General features: G+C 42.6%; 1 protein-coding gene across 2 annotated transcripts in view; it reads left to right on the top strand.

The window, feature by feature from the left end:
- Positions 1-23,975, top strand: part of LOC126419073 (uncharacterized) — a 243,582-nt gene that overhangs the window by 159,769 nt on the left and 59,838 nt on the right. For both annotated transcript variants that reach the window (XM_050086158.1, XM_050086165.1), the window contains exon 2: positions 6,483-6,694. In XM_050086158.1, coding sequence (XP_049942115.1) covers positions 6,483-6,694 — 212 coding nt within the window. The remainder of the gene's footprint in view (positions 1-6,482; positions 6,695-23,975) is intronic.

Genomic DNA, 23,975 nt, shown 5'->3' with positions numbered 1-23,975 from the left:
TCTTCTTGGATGTATTACACTATCTTCCTACGATTCTGCTTCTCTTTCATTTTTTTGATATCCAATGTCTTCTTCCCAATCGGCCAAGTCCTCCGGAAAGTCAGACAAGACGTCCACACGTTCATCGTAAATAATCCTATCGTCTCTCTCGTCCGCCATGAAGGAAGGCCACAAGTACCTATAAAAACAAAACACTTGTTGACGTGTGTAACTTATTGTTACCTAAAGAAAACACCAACAGAATGCAAAAGATACTGAAGTGCTGTCACCGGACACTGAGCGATACAATGCACACGACACCACTGTAGTGTAGCCGGCCGTTGACTGCTATTTCGCGCGCGACACTACTGTGGGTTCACCGGACGGCATGGTGTTACTGACCTTATTTGATCATTCAAGTATGATACTCTATCGGAGACGATCATAGTGGGCAGCCAACAATCTGTTACCGATACAAATGTTACTAAAAAAGCTACTCACACCACCATGGATCTGAAGGACAGAGTTCTTTGGGCTTGACTAGCGTCGTTCCGCATCGAATGGCTGCCATGCAAATTTAAATGAACGTTCCACTATGACAAACGTAAGAATTGTTATCTTTGGCCAGAGTCCATGCACATGCACTGGAAACTGACGGCCTTGAGGTAAGGAACAGTCCTTTCAACGTATATAAAAAAAACTACGTTCACCCGGCATCCACCTGAACACGTGGTATTACAGGGTGCTGTAATGTAGCACCGAAATTTATTGCAGATATAGTCTAGGAATTAAAATCCAGGGAGAAGAAGTAAAAACTTTGATGTTCGCCGATGACACTGTAATTCTGTCGGAGACAGCAACGGACCTGCAAGAGCAGATGAACGGAATGGACAGTCTCTTGAAAGGAGGATATAAGATGGACATCAACAGAAGCAAAACGAGGATAATGGAATGTAGTCGAACTAAATCGGGTGATGCTTCAGGAATTAGATTAGGAAATGAGAGGCTTAAAGTAGTAAATGAGTTTTGCTATTTGGGGAGCAAAATAACTGATGATGGTCGAAGTAGAGAGGATACAAAATGTGGACTGTCAATGGCAAGGAAAGCGTTTCTGAAGAAGAGACATTTGTTGTTATCGTGTTTAGAGTTAAGTGTCAGGAAGTCGTTTCTGAAAAAATTTGTATGGAGTGTAGCCATATATGGAAGTGAAACGTGGACGGTAAATAGTTTAGACAAGAAGAGAATAGAAGCTTTCGAAATGTGGTGCTACTGAAGAATGCTGAAGATTAGATGGGTAGATCACATAACTGATGAGAAGGTATTGAATAGATTTGGAGGGAAGAGAAATTTGTGGCACAACTTGACTAGGAGAAGGGATCGGTTGGTGGGGCATATTCTGAGGCATGAAGAGATCACCAATTTAGTATTGGAGGGTAGCGTGGAGGGAAAAAATCGTAGAGGGAGACGAAGAGATGAATACACTAAACAGATTCAGAAGGATGTAGGTTTGCAGTAGGTACTGGGAGATGAAGAAGCTTGCATAGGATGGGGTAGCACGGAGAGCTGCAGCAAACCAGTCTCAGGACTGAAGACCAGAACAACGACAACATAGTGTAGTTGGAAGTGCCAGCCCTAAAGCCCGTAGAACGGGACATAGTTTCATTATTACCTCTGTGTTGTTTTATGACGAGGTGGAAAATTAATTTTAAGATAAATAACTTACCATGACAGATTCATATTCTACCGCTGTGGACTTTACGTGGGCATCGACGGGCCAAAGACCTTGAAGTAGATGAACTTCAGGACATCGTGCGGCTACCGCCTTGTGATAATTAACAATAACCGTTGCTAAATTATAAATTTCAATGTTAAGTGTAGTGTAAGTAAAACTACATAGCTGAATTCGCCCTTATGACAGTGGATGCACGTGACTAGCCGTCAGTTCCATTTTCCGTCCTGTTTCGTAGGTGGGGACTTATGTAGTGTCCTTGCGCATTTTTCAATTTATATTTCTTTCTGTGCAGCATATTCTTAAGTTTGAAATGTGTCTATGACCAGTTCCTAGAGGAGGCCATCTTTTGTAGCCCAAGAAATTCCTCGGCGTCTTCCATGATCATTCGATAGTAAAAAAAAATTTATAGACACTGGCACGCCCCCACCTTTCCGAAGAGTAGGCAGGCAGAGAAATAACTCAGTATATTTCTCTGCTTCATATGTGTCTCACTCTCGGGGCACCGGTGAAAGCTACAAGACGCTGAACTCGACATTGTGGTTCCTCAGTCTGAACTACCACTGTGTTTACTATTCTTCATTTATTCTTTGATTTTGTTATTCTTCTTCGTCCGCCTGTCTTCTCCCTGGTTTGATACGCACCGCCACGAAATCTCAGGGTAGCCCTAGTGCATCAAGAGTATTCAGTTTTAGGATGATCTGAAGCAGCCTTCCTCCACAGCTTTTGCCCTGTACAACTCAAAGTTCCATGGAAGTTAATCCTTGATTTCTTGATACACGTGCTGCAGTCATGTCCCTTCTTCTTGTCAATGTTTTTCAAATGTTACTCTATTCGTCGATTCTGCTGGGAAAACCTCACTATCATAGCTGTCCACCTTCCTTCTGTAGCACCACAAATCAAAGGCTCCTTGTTTTCTCACAGCTTATTCACTGTGCTCTGAAACACTTTCGTCAAATTACGTCCGATAATTTGTAATAACAGTAGTCTTGTGGTCTGGAATGCTAGACTGCTCTTTATATCTTCTTTTCTTTGTCGTGCATTATTTTGTTTACAAAGTACCAGGATTCCTTCACTTCGTCTGCTTCATGGCATGGTTCCCAATTTTGATATTAAGTTTCTGGCTGATTTCATTTCTGCAGGTCATCGTTAATTTCCGATGTTGCAGTGCCTGTCCAAAGATACTTTGCATTGTAATTCGGAATAGCACAAGCACTGCAACATAGAAATTAATGATAATTTGCAGAAAGGAAACTAGCGAAATAGTTAACATTCATCCACCGACATCAAGAAAGTGACTTGCAAGTAAAGTGTCTCACCTATCCGGGAATATACATAATAGATGCATGAGTACTGGCTGTAGAGGCATGGTTGATGACATGTGGAAGTTTAGGAGTGGCTGTGAGTCGGGCACGGGTAGTCAAATTGTAAACCAACCGCTGGCGATAAGCGGGAAAGCCCCGTCAGGCACAAATGATCATTTTGGTCATTCCATTCTACAGCTGGTTCTCCATACTCGCAATTACAAATAGTTAATGTAGCTCATAAATTCCTTCTTTCTTCGACTTACTCTCAGTCCATAGATTGTGATGTTTAGACTGGTCGTTACACTGAACAGATCCTGCTGTTCTTTTCCATTTCCACTGAGGTAGAAATATTATCAGCAACTCATACCACTGATATCCTTTCACTTTGAATTTTAATCCCATTCTTGAACTTTTCTTTTACTCCCGTCATTGCATCTTCAGTGTATAGAATGAATAGCAGGGGCGAAAGACTACATCACTGTCTTATATTTTTTCCAATCCGTGCATTTTGTTCGTGGTATCCCACCCTTATAAGGGAAACTCCCCATCGTAACCCCCCCCCCCCCCACCCCCCATCAGATTTAGAGCTAAGGTGACACAGTGGATAGCGCTCAACAACTGAACACAGATCAAGCAGGAAAATTGGAAGAAGGTGTATTGAGCTGTGAAAACTGAAGATAAATCTAAACAGGAACATCGATCGGTCCAAGATCAAGATATGCAACATCAAGAGAATTTGTTCAAACTCGGAAACTCAGCATTGTGTGTGATTGCAAAGGGGGAGGCTCATGTTCAAATCTCGCCCAATCAATTTGTTTTTTCACAAAATTATGAACTGCCCGTCCGGTCATTGACGTGGTCTGTTCGCTGTATTCAAATCTGTGTCTGTGGCGTGGTGTAAAGAGGGATCCCCGTGCCTCCTACTTGTTCTGCACAAGTACAACATATGATACTTCTGTTCCATTTTTTAGGTTCTGACTCTTGTTGTAACGTAGTTCACACCTGTATACCACTTCTTGTTTTCCTTTCTGTGAGAAGTCTATATGGCATGTGGCCTTCTCTGCCTATTCATCACATTTACTTGCGATGGTAATATATTCTTAAGGGGAGGTTTACTATCTTTTGGTTCAAAAATCGATGGTGTAAAGAGGGATCCCCGTGCCTCCTACTTGTTCTGCACAAGTACAACATATGATTCTTCTGTTCCATTTTTTAGGTTCTGACTCTTGTTGTAACGTAGTTCACACCTGTGTACCACTTCTTGTTTTCCTTTCTGTGAGAAGTCTATATGGCATGTGGCCTTCTCTGCCTATTCATCACATTTACTTGCGATGGTAATATATTCTTAAGGGGAGGTTTACTATCTTTTGGTTCAAAAATCGATTTTTTAAATTGCATTTTTTGATCCAACAAAGTGTTTAGAATCCACCCCTGAAACGGTTTTTCCAAATATGGAACGGAAATGTTTGTTATTCGCGGTTGAACACGAAAATGCACCCGCCTGAAACCGGCCTTTATCACGCACCAGTTTTTTCCTTTCGGAGGACTAGTTATTATACCGGTGCTTGGGAGCAAACACACAAAATTCAAATGAAAGTTTGAACGCGTTTGTTTGGAAGTTAGCCCCCAAGCATTTGCATTCTGGTGCGAAGACTGTGGAGATTGCGACTTCCCTGGCAGTGAGCAGCCTCAACGAAGGGTATTCAGAAATTCTGAAGACCATGACAACGATGGACGTCACCCTGGGATTCTATTCGACGCAGTTCGCCAAGCATTCGGACGACCACCAGATTCAAGTGGCCGAAAACCGCTTGTCACCGGTCGTACGAGCGGCTCTGGAGCAGCGCAGGATGGCCCAGATCGAGCAGAACGCCCCCTCCGAGGAAGAGGAAGGAGTAGTTTATGGACCCGGAATAGCAGATTGAACGTACGTTGCATAATATTGCATTTATATGCAGTCCAAACTTCAAACGCGTTTTTATCGAAATGAGGATTTTTTTCTTTTTTTTTTTTTTTTACCGCGCGGTATGGTAACTCTACTGAACCGATTGGCGTGATTCTTTGTTTCTAACTAAATTGTCTAGAAGTTGTACCACTTTTATTCCTCTCCATCAACTATAAATATTTTTACTTGACCGACGAAGTCGAAAAATCGATTAAAAACCCTATTTTTTTTCAAAATGGCCGCCATTTTGTTTACTATGGTCCAAATAACTTAAACGATGTACAACTCCTAAAGAATCTCGTATACTTAGCTAATGTCAACTCAATTTTTATGTCAGACGAGCCGGCTGACCTGTGACATACCGCGCGTGGAGGTCTACATCGAAATTTTGTTTGGTCCCCACGGCACTTCCGCCTTTGCTCTTCGACATTTCCGGTTGAAAAACATCCGGTTTGTAGAGGAAATATCAGTGAACATTTTGACCCAATTTGACATTGATATGTATAACAGATCCCGAGAAAAAATTCTCAAAGAACATGCTTCTTTCTGCCAAAGATTGTAAACCTTCCCTTGACACGTGAATCACTATATATAACCAATGTATAAAAGGACAGTTTGCAAGAGTACAGAAGGAGAACAGCCATATGAATGACCGGATGGAAAGTTCATAATTTTATGAACTTTGTAGTCCAACATCGTGACCGCACAACCACGACTGCATGATTCTTGTAGTTTGTTGATGATCACTGTTTCTATTTTGCTTCCTTTCCCACAGTTCAGTACACCTTCCTCTTGTTTTTATGACTACTATGTGTTAAATTTTTGACGGGATATCAACTGGGGCATTTTACCACCTATCTGAGGGGAGTGCGGTAAGAAGTTTCCTCTTTGTTCGTGCGCATGTTGTATATCACCCACCTTTCCCTGTAGCTTACACCTGTTTTCATGAGAATTTGTAATATCAAGCACCATTATAGATTGTCGAATTCCCTCACACAGTGGACAGTAAAAGTTTGTTAACTGATACATATTGCCTCTATTTTATTCAGTAAAAGGGTTAAGTTCTCAAGGATACTAGTTAAAATTTACAATTCTCGTCATATTTCAAAGTTAACGGAATTTAGAGTTTGATTAAAAAAATTTATATTGGCAGCGAGGCAACCACCTGCACGTTTAAGCCCTCGTGAGTGCCGCCAGCTTGTCTAAGCGAACATATTGTGCGCAACGAAGCAAAGTAATTGCCCGGAAAATTGAATTAAATTTTTAATTTTTGCACGAAAATTAATTTTTAGAATCCAGTCGTTCCAGGAAGTTGGTAGACATACTCTCTCAAATGTTGCAGGTGCTACATTTTGCGCAGGGGTGTACTGAGTGCATTTCACGCTCCGCTGAAATAGGAGAATGCTGAACACTCTCTATTTTACAGTAGAGTGGATGGCGCTCCGGCTATTAAGCGCAGCGGAGTGCGGACGGGGTGAGCGCACTCATGTTTGATTCCTTTTTTTTTCTCCTTTTTTTGCAGCGGCCTGCGTGGGCGGACTGAAGCTGCTGCGGCTGCAGGTGCCGCAGTACAAGCTGCGCGGCGACCAGGCGCTGCTGCAGTGCCTGTACGACCTGGAGGACGACGCGCTCTACTCCGTCAAGTGGTACAAGGACGACGAGGAGTTCTACCGATACGTGCCGCGCTCACACCCACCGCAGCACAGCTACAAGATCGACGGAGTCAGGGTGGACGTAAGTAGTCTGCCCAGCGTCGCTTTTTCCTAAAAACAGGCACAAACAGTCACAACGGCAAGGAAATTCTTTTTTTATGAGGTTAATGGTTAACGGTCTGTTTTAGACCATCTTCAGACCTCATGCCATGATGGTAGATGGCTCTGAGCACTATGCGACTCAACTTCTGAGGTCATCAGTAGCCTCATGATGGTAGACAGTGGCAGCGAGCGGAGCAGGCGCTACGGCTCCACGAACGCTACCTGCTAAGCAGACTACCATCATGGCGTGAGGTCTGAAAGTGGTCTAGAACAGACCAAAACCGGTAACCTCATGAAAAAAAGAAGTTTCTTGCGGTTGAGACTGTTCATATTATTTTAAGTAATGAAAAAACAGTTGTTCTCCAGGATAAATGTACTCAAAAATGCCGGCCGAGGTGGCCGAGAGGTTCTAGGCGCTACAGTCTGCAACAGCGCGACCACTACAGTCGCAGATTCGAATCCTGCCTCGGGCCTGGATGTGTGTGATATCCTTAAGTTAGTTACTTTTAAGTAGTTCTAAGTTCTAGGGGACTGATGATCTCATAAGTTAAGTCCCATAGTGCTCTGAGCCATTTGAACTATTTTTCTCAAAAATTACTGTTACCTTTTCGTTTCTCTAGGGGTGGCAAAGCCAAGCTCAAACAGTGTGCGCAGGGTATGGCAGTGCAGTGCAGGAAAGCGAGGTCGCAAGGTCGTCGTAGTGGGACTAGCATCTGAATCCACCAAAAATTAATGAATTAGGTAACTGATTGAATTTTCTCATTTTGAGAATACAGCAGGAGCCACGAGGTCGTTGAAATAAGACTGAACGCCCTAATATCTGAATCCACCAAAAATAAGCGAATAGTGCATCTGAGTGAATTTTCTTATTTTGGGAATACAGAAGAAGCGATCTGTTTTACCTTCTGAAATATTTTCATCTGCCTATATCGCATAAAGTATATCTTTGTGTAAGACAACAGGTTTCAACAGAATTTTCTGTCCCGTTCGGGTCTTAAAAACTTTGTTGTTGCGAAACGTGTTTCCTTTACGTTATACCTCACACATAGTTGTCATGTGGATAAAAATCAGCGCATTACAAAAGGTTTGTCGTATCTAAAATATTTAAAAACATAAACCACCTAGGGCAAACGGACGTCTCTCTCTCTCTTTCTCTCTCTCTCTCTCTCTCTCTCTCTCTCTCTTTCTCTCTCTAAAAATGGTTAAAATGGCTCTGAGCACTATGGGACGCAACATCTGAGGTCATCAGTCCCCTAGAACTTAGAACTACTTAAACCTAACTAACCTAAGGACATCACACACATCCAGGCCCGAGGCAGGATTCGAACCTGCGACCGTAGCGGTCGCGCGGTTCTAGACTGTAGCGCCTAGAACCGCTCGGCCACTCCGGCCGGCTCTCTCTCTCTCACTCTCTCTCTCTCTCTCTCTCTCTCTCTCTCTCTCTCTCTCTCTCTCTCTCTCTTAACCTCATATGTTAAGTCCCATAGTGCTCAGAGCCATTTGATTTTGAACCGCCGACAGTTGAAGAGGGTCGTAATTTGAAGAGGGTCGTAATGTCGTAATGTGTAATAGGCAGACATCAATCCGGACCATCACACAGCAAATCCAAACTGCATCAGAATCCACTGAAAGTAATATGACAGTTAGGCGGTAGGTGACAAAACTTGGATTTCATGGTCTAGCGGCTTCTCATAAGCGACTACGGTTGGTGTTCGACTGGCTCTGAGCACTATCGGACTTAACTTCTGAGATCATCAGTGCCCTAGACCTTAGAACTACTTAAACCTAACTAACCTAAAGACATCACACACATCCATGCCCGAGGAAGGATTCGATCCTGCGACCGTAGCGGTCGCGCGGTTCGAGACAGTAGCGCTTAGAACTGCTCTGCCACTCCGGCGTGAACAGTGGACGATTGAACAGTGGAAAAGCGTTGTGTGGAGTGACGAACCACGGTACATAATGTGGCGATCCGGTGGCAGGGCGTGGGTATGGCCTGTTGAGCGTCTTCTTCCAGCGTGTGTAGTGGCAACGGTAAAATTAGGAGGCGGTTATATCATGGCGTGGTCGCGTTTTTCATGGAGGGGGCTTGAACCTATTCTTGTTTAGCATGGCACTATCACAGCACAGGCCTACATTGATGTTTCAAGTACCTTCCTGCTTCTCACTGTTGAAGAGCAATTCGGGGATGGCGATTGGATCTTTCAACACGATCGAGCACCTGTTCATAGTGCACGGCCTGTGGCGGAGTGGTTACACGACAATAGACGTCCCTGTAATAGACTGACCTGCACAGAGTCCTGGCCTGTATCCTATAGAACACGTTTGGGATGTTGTGGAACGCCGACTTCGTGCCAGGCCTCACCGACTGACATCGATACCTCTCTTCATTGCAGCACTCCGTGAAGAATGGCCTACCATTCCCCAAGAAACATTCCAGCACCTGATTGAACGTATGCATGCGAGAGTGGAAGCTGTCATTAAGGCTAAGGGAGGGCCAATACCATGTTGCATTCCAGCACGAACTTGTAAGTCATTTTCAGTCAGGTGTCCGGGTAGTGTACATATGTGCTCACCAATGCTTGTTATATCACAAAAACACAGTGCACAGCAGCACATGTTTACATATGCTGGACATATTCTAAACTCTGAAAGTCGACTTTACACGACTCTAACGTAGAACTAAAGTAGTACTGCATCTTTGCAATACTACCTGTCAGTTGTACCTTGTACGCTGTGTAAATTGGATTATCACCGTACGTTAATAGATGTGCTGCTGCATGCTGTGTTTTTGTGATGTAACAAGCATCTGTGAGCGACATATATATGGACATGGAGTTTTGCACAAGGTGCTACATGTTTTAAAAATATTGTAGTTATGACAGCCCTTTTATAATGCGCTGATTTTTATTCACAGCACAACTTCGCGTGAGATTCAACACTAAATTAAAACGTTTCACAAAAAAAAAGACTTTTATGAGCTGAAGATGACAGAAAAGTCTGTCTTAATCGGTTGACTTAAATTGAGAAATATTTCACGCGATCTAGGCTGTTGAATGTTTGTAGCGAATACTGTATCCATTTAAAATAGCAGATACAAATTCGCTTGACCCCTTTATAAGCGACAGTCTCCAGTCGTTTTAAACTAAGTATATGAGTAAAGAGCAGATGTGGTTTAAATTAAAAGAAATCCGCTGCCCAGTCATATTAAGTGACCACCGCTTATATTCGACGTCAACGTGCAATAACCACTCAAAGACGACAGATGCCAACACGAGAAGTGGTTGTTACGTGAAGCATGTGCGGTGAGGAGGCGGGGGGGGGGGGGGGGGGTAAGTGCAGTAGTCGTCGTAATGGCTTCCTAAAGGGTACGATCATTGGCTTTCGGGTCAAGGGTGGAAACATTTCAGAAACAGCTGTTTGACTGCCTAATTGGTTAGAGCATACAGTGCATGGCGAAATGGAGCTATCCAAAACGGGCGCTGAAGTAACTGTGCTGCACCAAGGGCCATAGAAGACAGGGGTGAACGACCGTTCCGAATATGTGTACGAGCGAATCGAAGTCCTATTTTTGAGCAACTGACCGACCAGATGAACGAAGGGCATACCGACAGTGTCTCCTCAACGGCCATTCAGCAAACGTTGCTACCTACGGGACTCCGTAGCAGGTGCCTGCTTCATGCACCCATGCTGACTGCTGTTTATCGGCAACGAAGACTGGAATCTGCACGCAAATACCGCAACTGTACTTCCACTGAATGGCAACAGGGGGCCTTTACAGATGAGTGACTTTTTTATGCTCCTTTAGACGGATCGGCGTTGGCGTGTAGGGCGTGCAATGTCTGAAAGCAAACGCGCTATAACACTCGACGCAATTGCAATCAGGGCATGTGTAGAGGAGAATATGAGTAGGTGCTACAATGATCGTAGCATCTACATCTATTCAGACAGCCAGGCAGCCCTGAAATCATTGGCAGCTCCTGCAACAAGATCTAAGATTGCTGCAGATTGCCACAGGGCTCTGTTGGAGTTAGGGGGAAGCAATAGGGTGTACCTAGTGTCGGTCCCTGGCCACTCAGGCATCTGTGGCAATGAACAAGCCGATAGATTGGCTAGGATGGGGGCAACAACTCCATTTATTGGACCGGAACCTGTCTTGACAATCACCAAGACTATGATCAAATTAGAACTACGGAACTGGATGAGGAAGCAGCACGTAGGATATTGCACCAAGGTCCATACACAAAAACATGGTAGCGTAATGATGCCCAATCCATGTTTTAAAAGAATCTCTGTAATCCTGGGATTGAACAGGAAAGAGATCAAACTCATGACTGGACTGACGACTGGCCAAGGAAACTTCAAAAAACACCTACACACAATGGGTATAATGGGAGAGGACCGTAAATGTAGGATCTGTGATGAGGGTGAAGAAACTGTATCACACCTAATCTTTGAATGCATGACAATGGAGAGTAAAAGATACAGAATCTTCGGCTAGACCTGAAGAAATTGTGTCTAAGAAAAAACTTGTAGAGGGACTCCTTGCAATATTTAAGGGCACTGGTTGGCTTTACTGGATATACAGGGAGCGATACCGCACAATAAATCTAGTTTCGGTGCGGGCAGTGGCGGGTTAGACCTAAGCTGGTTTAGCTCTCCCGTTAAAATCAAATAAAATGTTAGATTTATTTGTTTTCGTCAGGTTGATTTAAAGTCTTTAATTGCATATTCTTCTGTTGCTCATATAAATCAAATCAAACACTCGAAGGAAGAGTGCAGGTCGGAGGAGGGAGCGTTATGGTCTGGGGAATATTTTCCTGGCGCCCCCTGAACGATCTAGTCATTCCAGAAGGCATAGAAGATCAATACGAGTATGCATCTATCGTTGGGGATCATGTCCACTCGTACATCGAGTTTTTCCTCAGTACGGTAGTATCTACCAGCAGGACAACGCAACGTGTCATACAGCTGGCAGTGTACGTGGTTCGAAGAGCACAAGGATGAGTTTACTACCGTACACTCCTACTCCTCAGATTTAAATCTAATCGCGAATCTGTGCGACCAGCTCGATCGGGGTGCTCGTGCCGCGGATCCTCAACCGAGAAATTTACGGCAACTGTCCACGGAACTGGAGTCGGTACAGCTCCAGTTCCATGCCAGTAGCATCCAGAATCTCTGCCTCTCTTCCTGCACGTCTCGCACGCTGCAAAAGGTGGTTATGCAATACTCTGACAGGTCGTCTCATTAGTCTGACTGGACAGTGTAGTATAGACGGCAATTGGGAGATTTACACCTCAGTCCGGAACCGTGCTGCTGCTACGGTCGCAGGTTCGAATCCTTCCTCGAGCATGGATGTGTGTGATGATGTTGTGGGGCGGCAGGTGGAGGAAATTTTACTGTTGTATAAATGTTTGAATGTAGAAACATTTCCTATTATTTAGAATGTTATTTATGCTGTCTTTCGCCGTTCTCAACACTGGCTCTCTAACTACAATATTGGCAACCAGAAAGTGATTAGCAAAACGTGAAGCCTGTAATTAGAATTCCTAGTGCCCACTTCATCTGAGAATACACTCATAGTTACAGCTTATAGCTCTGAGGAATTAAGAGATTGTCTGGGATTTCTAATTAAAAACGGTCGTGAACAAATGTTCTGTATTCTGAAAGTCAGAGGTGAAAACAAAAGAATCCACACAATGTAGCTAACAGAGCAGTTCAGAGTCTAATGCGCTGATGCCACTATAACTGTCCAAATTAAATATTTAAATGAATGCTCGCCATAATTTGATGATAAGGTTCATCAAACGCCACGCTAACTAATGGTAGAATGTTTGTCCCGCGGCGGCACGTGAAAATACGACAATACGCAAACTGAAGATCGATAATTAAAGTGAACCCAGAATTAACACTTCACTCGAAAATGATTTCATGGTTACGCGTATCTCGAGTAACTTAATACGGCATCCGAGGCTGTTTGTAGCAATGATACCGACGCGACGCGACTCCCGACACAGATGGCCTGCTATTCAGCGTCTGGAGAGAACTGGGGCCTTGCTTCCTCGCGCAGCGTTCTTATATATAAAGCCGCGGTGCGGACGGCTAAGGGACCGCCTGATCAAATCGGCTCTCCCGACTAGCTGCTGGGCTAGTAATGCACCACATTAAGTTACTGAATAAATCATAGCTTCTTTTGCTGATGTCCGATGAAGCTCTCAATTTAAATGTGCATTCAGCACACAGGTAAGTAATCATAATAAAAGTTTAACGTTGCTAAGTTAAATATTTTGGGCGAGAGAATTAATTTAATTACACGACACGCGGTAGATGAGCTCTGAACCTGCCCTTTTGAGATACGCTATCGCTATAGTTTTATAGTTATTCAAATGAAATTTATCACATCTTCATGGTTGTAGCGGATCTCCATTCTACTTAAATATAAACATCCTAGCCTTATTTATTAGCCTACTTAATCTATCTTGCTTCCTTAATTTTTAAGACAAAAACCAGAAAATTATGAATTTCAACTAAAATCTTAATTTGTGAGATTCAAAGTACTGTTTCTATTAAATTATTGTTGAAAAGGAATCTATGTATAAATTTTTAAATCTCTAGCTCTTTTCTGTTGCGCCAATGATTTTTACAGAAAAACATCCAAATTTCGAAAATGGTTAAAGTTATTGAACTGACATTCAACACATGTTGATTTAGTATTACTCCTGACATGCTAGAAACATTTTAGGTTATTTACTTGATTTTTAAAGTATTGCGCAACATTTATGACGTCAGAGCTAGTTACAGCGGACTGGCTGGCACACAATGGAAAGACTGATGTGAATTTACTATGGCGTGAGTAGGCTGCTTCCCTACAATGTCCTTAGGTTAGTTAGGTTTAAGTAGTTCTAAGTCTAGGGGACTGATTACCTCAGATGTTAAGTCCCATAATGCTTAGATCCATTTGAACCATTTAGATTTATACCAAACAAATTATCAAGAGATGGTACGCAAAACAGGTCGGAACATATTTGCAGAAGCAATGAAAAAAGCTTGATAACGTAAAAAAAAAAGTCTTCAAGATAGGCCGTGTTTTACATGAGCTCGAAATTTAGCGCAGACTTTAAAGCGAGTTGTTTTTAATTGTTTCCACAACCAAATCTGTCTCGAAATGTGACAGAAAATCCAAAGAAATTCTGGTCATATGTAAAATACACCAACACCAAGACACAGTTAGTACCTTCACGGTGCGATAGCAATGGTAACTTAACGATCTCTCAGGTTATCTCAGCAGAACACCTGGAGACACACTATGTTACTGACGACAGTGCCACTAGGGCGCAGGTACTAAACACGGTTTTACGAAAATCCTTCAGCAAAGAAGACGAATGAAATATTCCAGAATTCGGATAAAGACCAGCTGCCAACGCAAGCAACTTAAAATTAGATACCCTTGCTGTAGTGAAGCAACTCAAATCAATAAAGGCAAGTCGTACGCTCCATATTTTACATCAATTACATTCCTTTTAGAGCATCCTGATGCAATAGCTCCGTACTTAGCAATCATTTGAAAACGCTCGCTCGACGAAATATCCGTACCTAAAGACTGGAATGTTGCACAGGTCACACCAGTAGACAAAAAAGGAAATAGCAGTAATCCACTGAATTGTAGATCCATGTCACTCATGTCGATTTGCATTAGGATTTTGGAACCCATACTGAATTCGAATATTGTGAGTTATATCAAAGAAAACAATGTATTGACACGAAGTCAGCACGGATACAGGAAATATCGTTCTTGTGAAACAACAATCTCTTTATTCACACGTAGTAATTAATCCCTCATAATTTTAGATTTCCAGAATGGTTTTCACACCGTTCCTGACAGGAAACTTTTAACAAAACTGCGCGTCTATGGAGTATCGCCTCATTCTCAGTTGTACGACTAGATTCGTGATTTCCTGTCAGAAATGTCACAGTTCATAGTAATTCACGGAAAGTCAGGGTCTTCTTTCCTCCAGGGATTCGCATCTTCACTTCACGAAGCATCTCAGTAACACTAGCGAGTTGATCGAACCTACTGCTAACACATTTAGCAGCACGGTTTTGAATAGCTTCGACGTCACCCTTTAGCCCGACTCGGTAGGTATCCCGAACAGTCAATGGTACTGAAGAACAGGTTGCACAAGTGTAGATGAGCTATACTTTCCTAAACTCTTTCAATAACAGAAGTCGACCAATCGCCTTCCCTACAGATCTGATAGCGCAGTGATTAGTACACTGTACTTCCATGTGGGAGGACTACGGTCACACCCGCTTGTTGTCATCGTGACTTAGGTTGAAATTGCCTGGCAGGTAGCGCCGGACCGAGACTCGAACTCGGGACATTTGCCCTTCGCAGGTAACTGCTTACCTTGTGAGCTACCCAAGCATGACTCACAACCGGTCCTCACAGCTCCTCCCGAGTTCGAGTCTCGGTCCAGTACACAGTTTTAATCTGCCAGGCAGTTTCGTATCAATGCGCACTCCGCTGCAGAGTGAAAATTTCATTCTGGAATCATCCCCCAGGCTGTGTCTCAGCCATGCCTTCGGAATACGCTTTATTCCACTAGTGCTAATTCTGCAAGTTTCGCAAGAGAGCCTGTGTGAAGTTTGGAAAATAAGAGTCCAGGTACTGGTGGAAGTACGGTTGTCAGAAATGGTCGTTAGTCGTGGTTGGGTAGCTCAGACCGTAGGGTACTTGCCCGTGAAAGGTAAATGGTTCAAATGGCTCTGAGCACTATGGGACATAACTGCTGAGGTCATCAGTCCCCTAGAACTGAGAACTACTTAAACCGAACTAACCTAAGGACATCACTCACATCCATGCCCGAGGCAGGATTTGAACCTGCGACCGTGACCGTACCGGTCGCGCGGTTCCATACTGTAGCGCCTAGAACCGCTCGGCCACTCCGGCCGGTGAGGTTTTTACAGCTACATATTTTAGTCTGTATGGAAAAATACCCTGTGCCAATTATGTACAACATGTGTCACTTAGTAAATTGGATCAACTTCTCAGGAATTTGGCCGAGGTTCCATCAACATCACATAAGATTTTGTTGTTTTACAATTTTTATAATTCTACTAATTTCAGGGAAGGGGGTCGGTGCTACTACTATTTATTTACAGTTTTACTTGATGACTTTTCTGTTTATTCTCCTGCTCCTTCAAGCGAAGCACTTAATTCTACTTGTCTTGTTGTATTTAGAAAGTGATTGTTAAAAGTACTCGTTACTTGCGGATTATCAGTCACAATATTGTCATTTAGTTTAATTTGTGTTTTGTGCAGTGACTGGCTGTCGGGTCTCCCATTAATATCCCATATACTTTTAAGCTTATTATTCGTATTGTTTCTTTCTGTCATGATGCTCATACTTCTGGACATTTTAAGGTCTTTCTTTAAAATTCTACAGTATTTTTTTTTTTTTTTTTTTTTTTTGTAGTACGCGGATGATGTCGGATCTTGACTTTCTCTGGTGTTTGAGTAATTTTCCGTGTTCCTCTTTTAGTAATCCAAGCATTGTTTTTTTTAATGGGTATTCTGGATATTTTTTGGGAAAGTAATTTTCAAATATTGACACAGACTTACTGTGGAATAAATTGTACTTGAAATTAGCCTCTCTATTATATACATCATCTTATACACCTATTCTAATCAACAAGCCTGTCTCCTTTTTCCTTAGGGTTGTAAGGCGCCATATCGTCTATTTTCATTAACTGTGCATCGTGATCGGATATTTCATTAACATTATTGTGTACACATTACTTGTTTCGGCTTTAACACTGTCTATAAAATTGTTGTAAGTCGGTGTGTACAATCCCGCTACACACAACTTGGAAAATCGACTACCGAAATTAGATTGAGGCACCTAAATAATGATTCTAGTTCATTGCTCCTGCCTTATCTTTTAACAAATCTGGACTGAAATCTCCACAGACTACTAACTGTTTCTTCTTGTCGTACACATAGCTCAATAACATATCTAGATTTCTCATAGCTGAAAGTTTCCTGGTGGTGATAAGTAGACTGTTACAATTATCAGAGAAGCATTCTGCAGTAATAACTCACAAGCACATGTTTCTAGGTTCTGACCAACACAAAAACTGTTTCAAGGTTTTTGACTTTGTGTCCAACTTTTACATGTGTTGTAACTCCTTTTTTTACGTTAACTCTAGACAAAAATGATGCTAATCCATAATTTCTGACATTTTTCTCCAGCCCTATGGGCACAGGTTGTTCATAGACCCACAGACTACCTATCACTTCATAATTTTGCACATAATTTTCCACGTCTTCTAGATAGATATGAGTTCATAATCCCTGACATTTTTCTCCAGCCCTTTGGTCACGTGGTGTTCATAGACTCACAGATTACCTATCACTTCACAGTTTTGCACATAATTTTCCACATCTTCTGGGCAGACAAGAAGCTCATCTATCGTGTTTTTAACCCTGTATGTTATGGCGATACAGTTTTGTTTCATTTTTATCTGGACACTGTTACACATATTACGGTCCTGTTCTGCTCTAACTTCTTGCAATACTGCCGTTCCTAACCTGACTCTGCCGGCCGGGGTGGCCGAGCGGATCTTGGCGCTACAGTATGGAACCGCGCAACCGCTACGGTCGCAGGTTCGAATCCTGTCTCGGGCATGGATGCGTGTGATGTCCTTAGGTTAGTTAGGTTTAAGTAGTTCTAAGTTCTAGGGGACTGATGACCCCAGAAGTTAAGTCCCATAGAGCTCAGAGCCATTTGAATCATTTGAACCTAACCCGAATCTAACATAAAAAACGTGTCTCTTTGACTCCAGTAATCACATGGAATTTGTTTATGAGTTTGTAGCCCCATTTACACCTATTGCACGATGGCTAGCTCTTACTTCTCCTATTCAAGTGCAGGTCCTGATTTGTGTATCCACATCACAATTGCAGCAACAGGCACGGAAAGAATATGGAACTTTGTTTCAGTCAAAAGCAGTTCATTCAGCAATTTGTTCTCACTGCTTATAGCTATGTTAACCCCGGACTGGTAATATCACTGCAAAGTATCCACAAAGCTCACACGAGTGTGTGCTGTTGCTGTTATTTCCTCCAGGTCACCTTTAATGCTGGCTGTTTCCTGCTCCTCCTACTATAAGTACATTATCCTCTCCATCCAAATCTCTGCACAAGGCCCCTGTATTTTGTCTCCTGACTAAGCCTGGCGTTTCATGATGCTTGCGACATGATATTACACATGTAGCTTTTCTTGTAGCAGTTGGTTTACACCTATCCATTGACTGTTCCTTAATAGGAAGACTCTTCTCTTTCTACATCTACGTCTACATAGATACTCTGCAAATCACATCTAAGTGCCTGAAAATATTCCTCTATTATTCCAATCCCGAACAGCGCGCGGAAAAAACTAGCACTTGTATTTTTCCGGGCGAGCTCTGATTTTCCTCATTTTATTATGATGATCGTTCCTCCCTATGTAGGTCGACATCAACAAAATATTTTCCCATTCGGAGGAGAAAGTTGTCCATTGAAATTTCGTGAAAACATTACGCCGCAACGAAAAACGCCTTTGTTTTAATTATGTCCACCCCCAAATCCTGTATCATGTCAGTGACACTCTCTACCCTATTTCGTGATAATACAAAACGAGCAGCCCTTCTTTGAAGTCCCTCTAGGTAGTCCGTCAGTCCTACCTGGTAAGGATCCCACACTGTGCAGCAGTATTCTAGAAGAGGACAGACAAGTGCACTAAAGGCAGTCTCTTAGTAGTTGTGATACATTTTCTAAGTTATCTGCGAATAAAACATAGTCTTCTGTTAGCCTTCCCCACAACATATTCTGTATGTTCTTTCCAGTTTAAGTTGTTCGTAATAGTAATTCCTAGGTATGTAATTAGATTAGCGGCCTTTAGATGTGACTGATTTATCGTGTAATTGAAGTATAACGGATTACTTTTGGCACTCATGTGGAAGACCTCACACTGTTCGTTATTTATTGTCAACTGCCAATTATTGCATCATACAGATATATTTTATGAACCGTTTTGCGATCGGTTTTGAACTTCCGATGACTTTACATGTCGATAAATGACAGCATCAACTGCAAATAAACTAAGACGAATGCTCAGATTATCTCCTAAATTGTTTATGTTGTTGTAGTTGTGGTCTTCAGTCCTGAGACTGGTTTGATGCAGCTCTCCATGCCACTCTATCCTGTGCAAGCTTCTTCATCTCCCAGTACCTACTGCAACCTACATCCTTCTGCATTTGCTTAATGTATTCATCTCTTGGTCTCCCTCTACGATTTTTACCCTCCTTCAGAATTTGAAAGAGAGTATACCAGTCAACACTGTCGAAGGCTTTCTCTAAGTCTACAAATGCTAGAAACATAGGTTTGTCTTTTCTTAATCTTTCTTCTAAAATAAGTCGTTGGGTCGGTATTGCCTCACGTGTTCCAACATTTCTACGGAATCCAACCTGATCTTCCCCAAGGATGGCTTCTACTACTTTTTCCATTCGTCTGTAAAGAATCCGCGTTAGTATTTTGCAGCTGTGACTTATTAAACTGACAGTTCGGTAATTTTCACATCTGTCAACACGTGCTTTCTTTGTGATTGGAATTATTATATTCCTCTTGAAGTCTGAGGGTATTTCGCCTGTTTCATACATCTTGTTCATCAGATGGTAGAGTTTCGTCAGGACTGGGTCTCCCAAGGCTGTCAGTAGTTCTAATGGAACGTTGTCTACTCCCAGGGCCTTGTTTCGACTCAGGTCTTTCAGTGCTCTGTCAAACTCTTCACGCAGTATTATATCTCCCATTTCATCTTCATCTACCTCCTCTTCCATTTCCATAACATTGTCCTCAAGTACATCGCCCTTGTATAGACCCTCTATAAACTCCTTCCACCTTTCTGCTTTCCCTTCTTTGGTTGGGACTGGGTTTCCATCTGAGCTTTTCATATTCATACAAGTGGTTCTCTTTTGTCCAAAGGTCTCTTTAATTTTCCTGTAGGCTGTATCTATCTTACTCCTAGTGAGATAAGCCTCTACATCCTTACATTTGTCCTCGAGCCATGCCTGCTTAGCCATTTTGCACTTCCTGTCGATCTCATTTTTGAGACGTTTGTACTTCTTTTTGCCTGCTTCATTTACTGCATTTTTATATTATCTCCTTTCATCGATTAAATTCAGTATTTCTTCTGTCACCCAAGGATTTCTCGTCTTTTTACCTACTTGATCCTCTGCTGCCTTCACTACTTCATCCCTCAAAGCTACCCATTCTTCTTCTACTGCATTTCTTTCCCCCCTTTTTCTGTCAATTGTTCCCTTATGCTCTCCCTGAAACTCTGTACAACCTCTGGTTTAGTCAGTTTATCCACGTCCCATCTCCTTAAATTCCCACCTTTTTGCAGTTTCTTCAATTTTGAACTACAGGTCATAACCAATAGATTGTGGTCAGAATCCACATCTACCCCTGGAAATGTCTTACAATTTAAAACCTGGTTCCTAAATCTCTGTCTTACCATTATATAATCTATCTGAAACCTGTCAGTATCTCCAGGCTTCTTCCATTTATTCAACCTTCTTTCATGATTCTTGAACCAAGTGTTAGCTATGATTAAGTTGTGCTCTGTGCAAAATTCTACCAGGCAGCTTCCTCTTTCATTTCTTAGCCCCAATCGATATTCACCTACTACGTTTCCTTCTCTTCTTTTTCCTACTGCCGAATTCCAGTCACCCATGACTATTACATTTTCGTCTCTCTTCACAATCTGAATAATTTCTTTTATTTCATCATACATTTCTTCAATTTCTTCGTCATCTGCAGAGCTAACTGGCATATAAACTTGTACTACTGTAGTAGGCGTGGGCTTCGTATCTATCTTAGCCACAGTAATGCGTTCACTATGCTGTTTGTAGTAGCTTACCCGCATTCCTGTTTTCCTATTCATAACTAAACCTACTCCTGCATTACCCCTATTTGATTTTGTGTTTATAACCCTGTAGTCACCTGACCAGAAGTCTTGTTCCTCCTTCCACCGAACTTCACTAATTCCCAATATATCTAACTTTAACCTATCCATTTCTGTTTTTAAATTTTCTAACCTATCTGCCCGATTAAGGGATCTGACATTCCACGCTCCGATCCGTAGAACGCCAGTTTTCTTTCTCCTGATAACGACATCCTCTTGAATAGTCCCCGCCCGGAGATCCGAATGGGGGACTATTTTACTTCCGGAATATTTTACCCAAGAGGACGCCATCATCATTTAATCATACAGTGAAACTGCATGCCCTCGGGAAAAATTACGGCTGTAGTTTCCCCTTGCTTTCAGTCGTTCGCAGTACCAGCACAGCAAGGCCGTTTTGGTTAGTGTTACAAGGCCAGATTAGTCAATCATCCAGACTGTTGCCTTTGCAACTACTGAAAAGGCTGCTGCCCCTCTTCAGGAACCACACTTTTGTCTGTCCTCTCAACAGATACCCCTCCGTTGTGGTTGCACCTACGGTACGGCTATCTGTATCGCTGAGGCACACAAGCCTCCCCACCAACGGCAAGGTCCATGGTTCATGGGGGGATGTTTATGTAGATAAGGATATGTAGATTGTTTATGTAGATAAGGAAAACAAGGACCTGTAACACTACCTTGGGGAACGCCAGAATTCACTTCAGTTTTACTCAATGAATTTCCGTAAATTGCTACGACCTGTGACCTCACTGGCAGATAATAACGAATCCAGCCACATAACTGAGACAATATTCCATGATCACGCAATTTCACTACAAGCCGCTTGTGTGGTACAATGTCAAAAGACTTCAGGAGATCTAGAAATACGGAATCAGTTTGATATCCCTTGTCAGTAGCACTCAAAACTTTGTGTGAGTAAAGAGTTAGTTGTGTTTCAGAACAATGTTTTCAAAATCCGTGGTGACTGTGTGTCAATAGACCGTTTTCTTCGAGGTAATTCATGATGTTCGAACACAATATATGTTCCAAAATCCTGCTGAGCATCGACGTTAATGATATGGGCCTGTAATTTAGTGGATTACTCCTACTACCTTTCCCGAATATTGGTGTGACCTATGCAGCTTTCCAGTCTTTGGGTCGGACCTTTCGTCGAGGGAACGGTTGCATATGACTGTTAAGTGTCAGCATACTCTGAAAGGAACATAACTGGTATAAGTCTGGACCGGAAGACTTGCTTTTGTTAATTGATTTAAGTTAGTTCACTACTCCGAGGGTATCTGCTTCTACGTTACTCATGTTGGCAGGTGTTCTTTATTTGGGTTCTGAAATATTTACTTCGTCTTATTTGGTGAAGGTATTTCGGAAGGCTGTGTTTAGTAACCCTGCTTTGTCAACACTGTCTTCGATAGTATCTCCATCGGCATCGCTTAGCATTTTCTGCCAGGTTTCGAGGCAAAAGTTTCGTTGTGGAGACTATTATAAGCATCCCGCTTGCAGTCAGAGCAAAAATTTCGAGCTTCCGTAAAAGATCGCCAATCTTGGAGATTTTGCGTCCGTTTAAATTTGGTGTGTCTTTTTCGTTGTTTCCGAACAAACTTCTGACTTGTTTTGGGTACCAAGGAGTATGAGCTCCGTCGTTTGTAAATTTATTTGGTATAAATCTCTCAATTGTTGCCGATACTGTTTCTTTGAATTCAAGCCACATCTTGTCTACACATACATCGTTAATCTGGAAGGAGTGGAGGTTGTGTCTCAGGGAGGTGTCAAGTTAATTTTTGTCTGCTTTTTTGAATAGCTATATTTTCGTTTATTTTTGGAGGGTTTGGGGTTACAACATTCAGTATCACTACGACAACCTTGTGTTCACTAATCCCTATATCCGTTTTGATGCTCGTTATTAGCTCAGGACTATTTGCTGCTAAGAGGTCAAGTGTGTTTTCACAACTGTTTACTGTTTGCGGGGGCTCATGAACTAAGTGCTCGAAATAATTTTCAGAGAATGCATTTGGCACAATTTTTGATGATGTTTTACGGGTACCTCCTGTATATGTTTGAAAGAAACTCAAGTTTTCTTTCAACCTTTCAGCAATTGTACCATCTTAAATGGGCGGTCGTTAAATGGATCCAATTATTACTTTATTACTGATGCTAAGAATGACCTCCATACATACTAACTCACAGGAACTATCTACTTCAATTTCGCGATAAGATTAACTACTTCTAACTGCAAAAAACACGCCACCGCCAACTGTGCTTATCTTATCTTTTGGAACACCTTAAATTCTCCGCAAAAATTTCGGCTGAACTGATCTCCGGCTTTAGCCAGCTTTCAGTGCCAGTAACGACTTGAGCATCAGTGCTTTCTATCAGCACTTGGAGCTCTGGTACTTCCCCACCACACCTACGACAATTTACAACTGTTAAACCGATGGAGCCTTTATCTACGTTCTTACTGTGTTCAGCCTGTAGCTATCGAGACTGAAACACTTTTCGTGTATTTTCGCGAGTCTTTAACCTAAAAGCCGCCCAGTCTACGCCACACAGCCCCTGCTACCAGTGTAACTGCTTCCTGCGTGTAATAAACTCCTGAACTATTCAGTGGAACCCGAAACCAAACTACCATAAGGCGCAAGTCCAGGAATCTGCAGCCTACAAGGTCGCAGAACCGTCTCAGCCTCTGATTCAGACCCTCCACTCGGCTCTGTACCAGAGATCCGGAATCTGTCCTGTCAAAAATGCAACACTGGCAGCCCTTGCCACTTCTGTTAGCCGTTCGAAACCAGAGAGAATCTCTTCCGATCCAAAGCGAAACACACCACTGGTACCTACATGAGCCACCACCTGCAGTTGGCTGCACCCTGTGCTCTTCACGGCATCCGAAATGACCTGTTCCACATCTCTAATGACTTCACCCTGTATGCACACGTAGTGCACATTGTCTTTCTTCCCCTTCTTGGCAGCTGTGTCCCTAAGGAGCCCCATAACACGCCTAACAGTGTAGTTTCCAACTACCACCAATCAGACCCTCTTGGATCACCTGGGTCTTGCAGGCTGAGTGGTATCCTCTGATGTGGGGCAGGTGACTGCATCTGGCTGAGCGACAGTGTCAGACACAGACAGCATCTTGAACCTGTTCGTGAGACTAATCGGGAAGGCCTTACATCCAGCCCCCTAGAATCCCCACTGGCAGCCCACAACAGTGATGCCCATCCACTACATCTTGAAGCTGTGTAACCGAAGTCATCACAGCCTGGAGCTGAG

This window comes from Schistocerca serialis, chromosome 1 (assembly GCF_023864345.2).
Source record: "Schistocerca serialis cubense isolate TAMUIC-IGC-003099 chromosome 1, iqSchSeri2.2, whole genome shotgun sequence".
Taxonomy (NCBI): domain Eukaryota; kingdom Metazoa; phylum Arthropoda; class Insecta; order Orthoptera; family Acrididae; genus Schistocerca; species Schistocerca serialis.
This window is presented reverse-complemented; position numbering and strand designations above follow the sequence as displayed.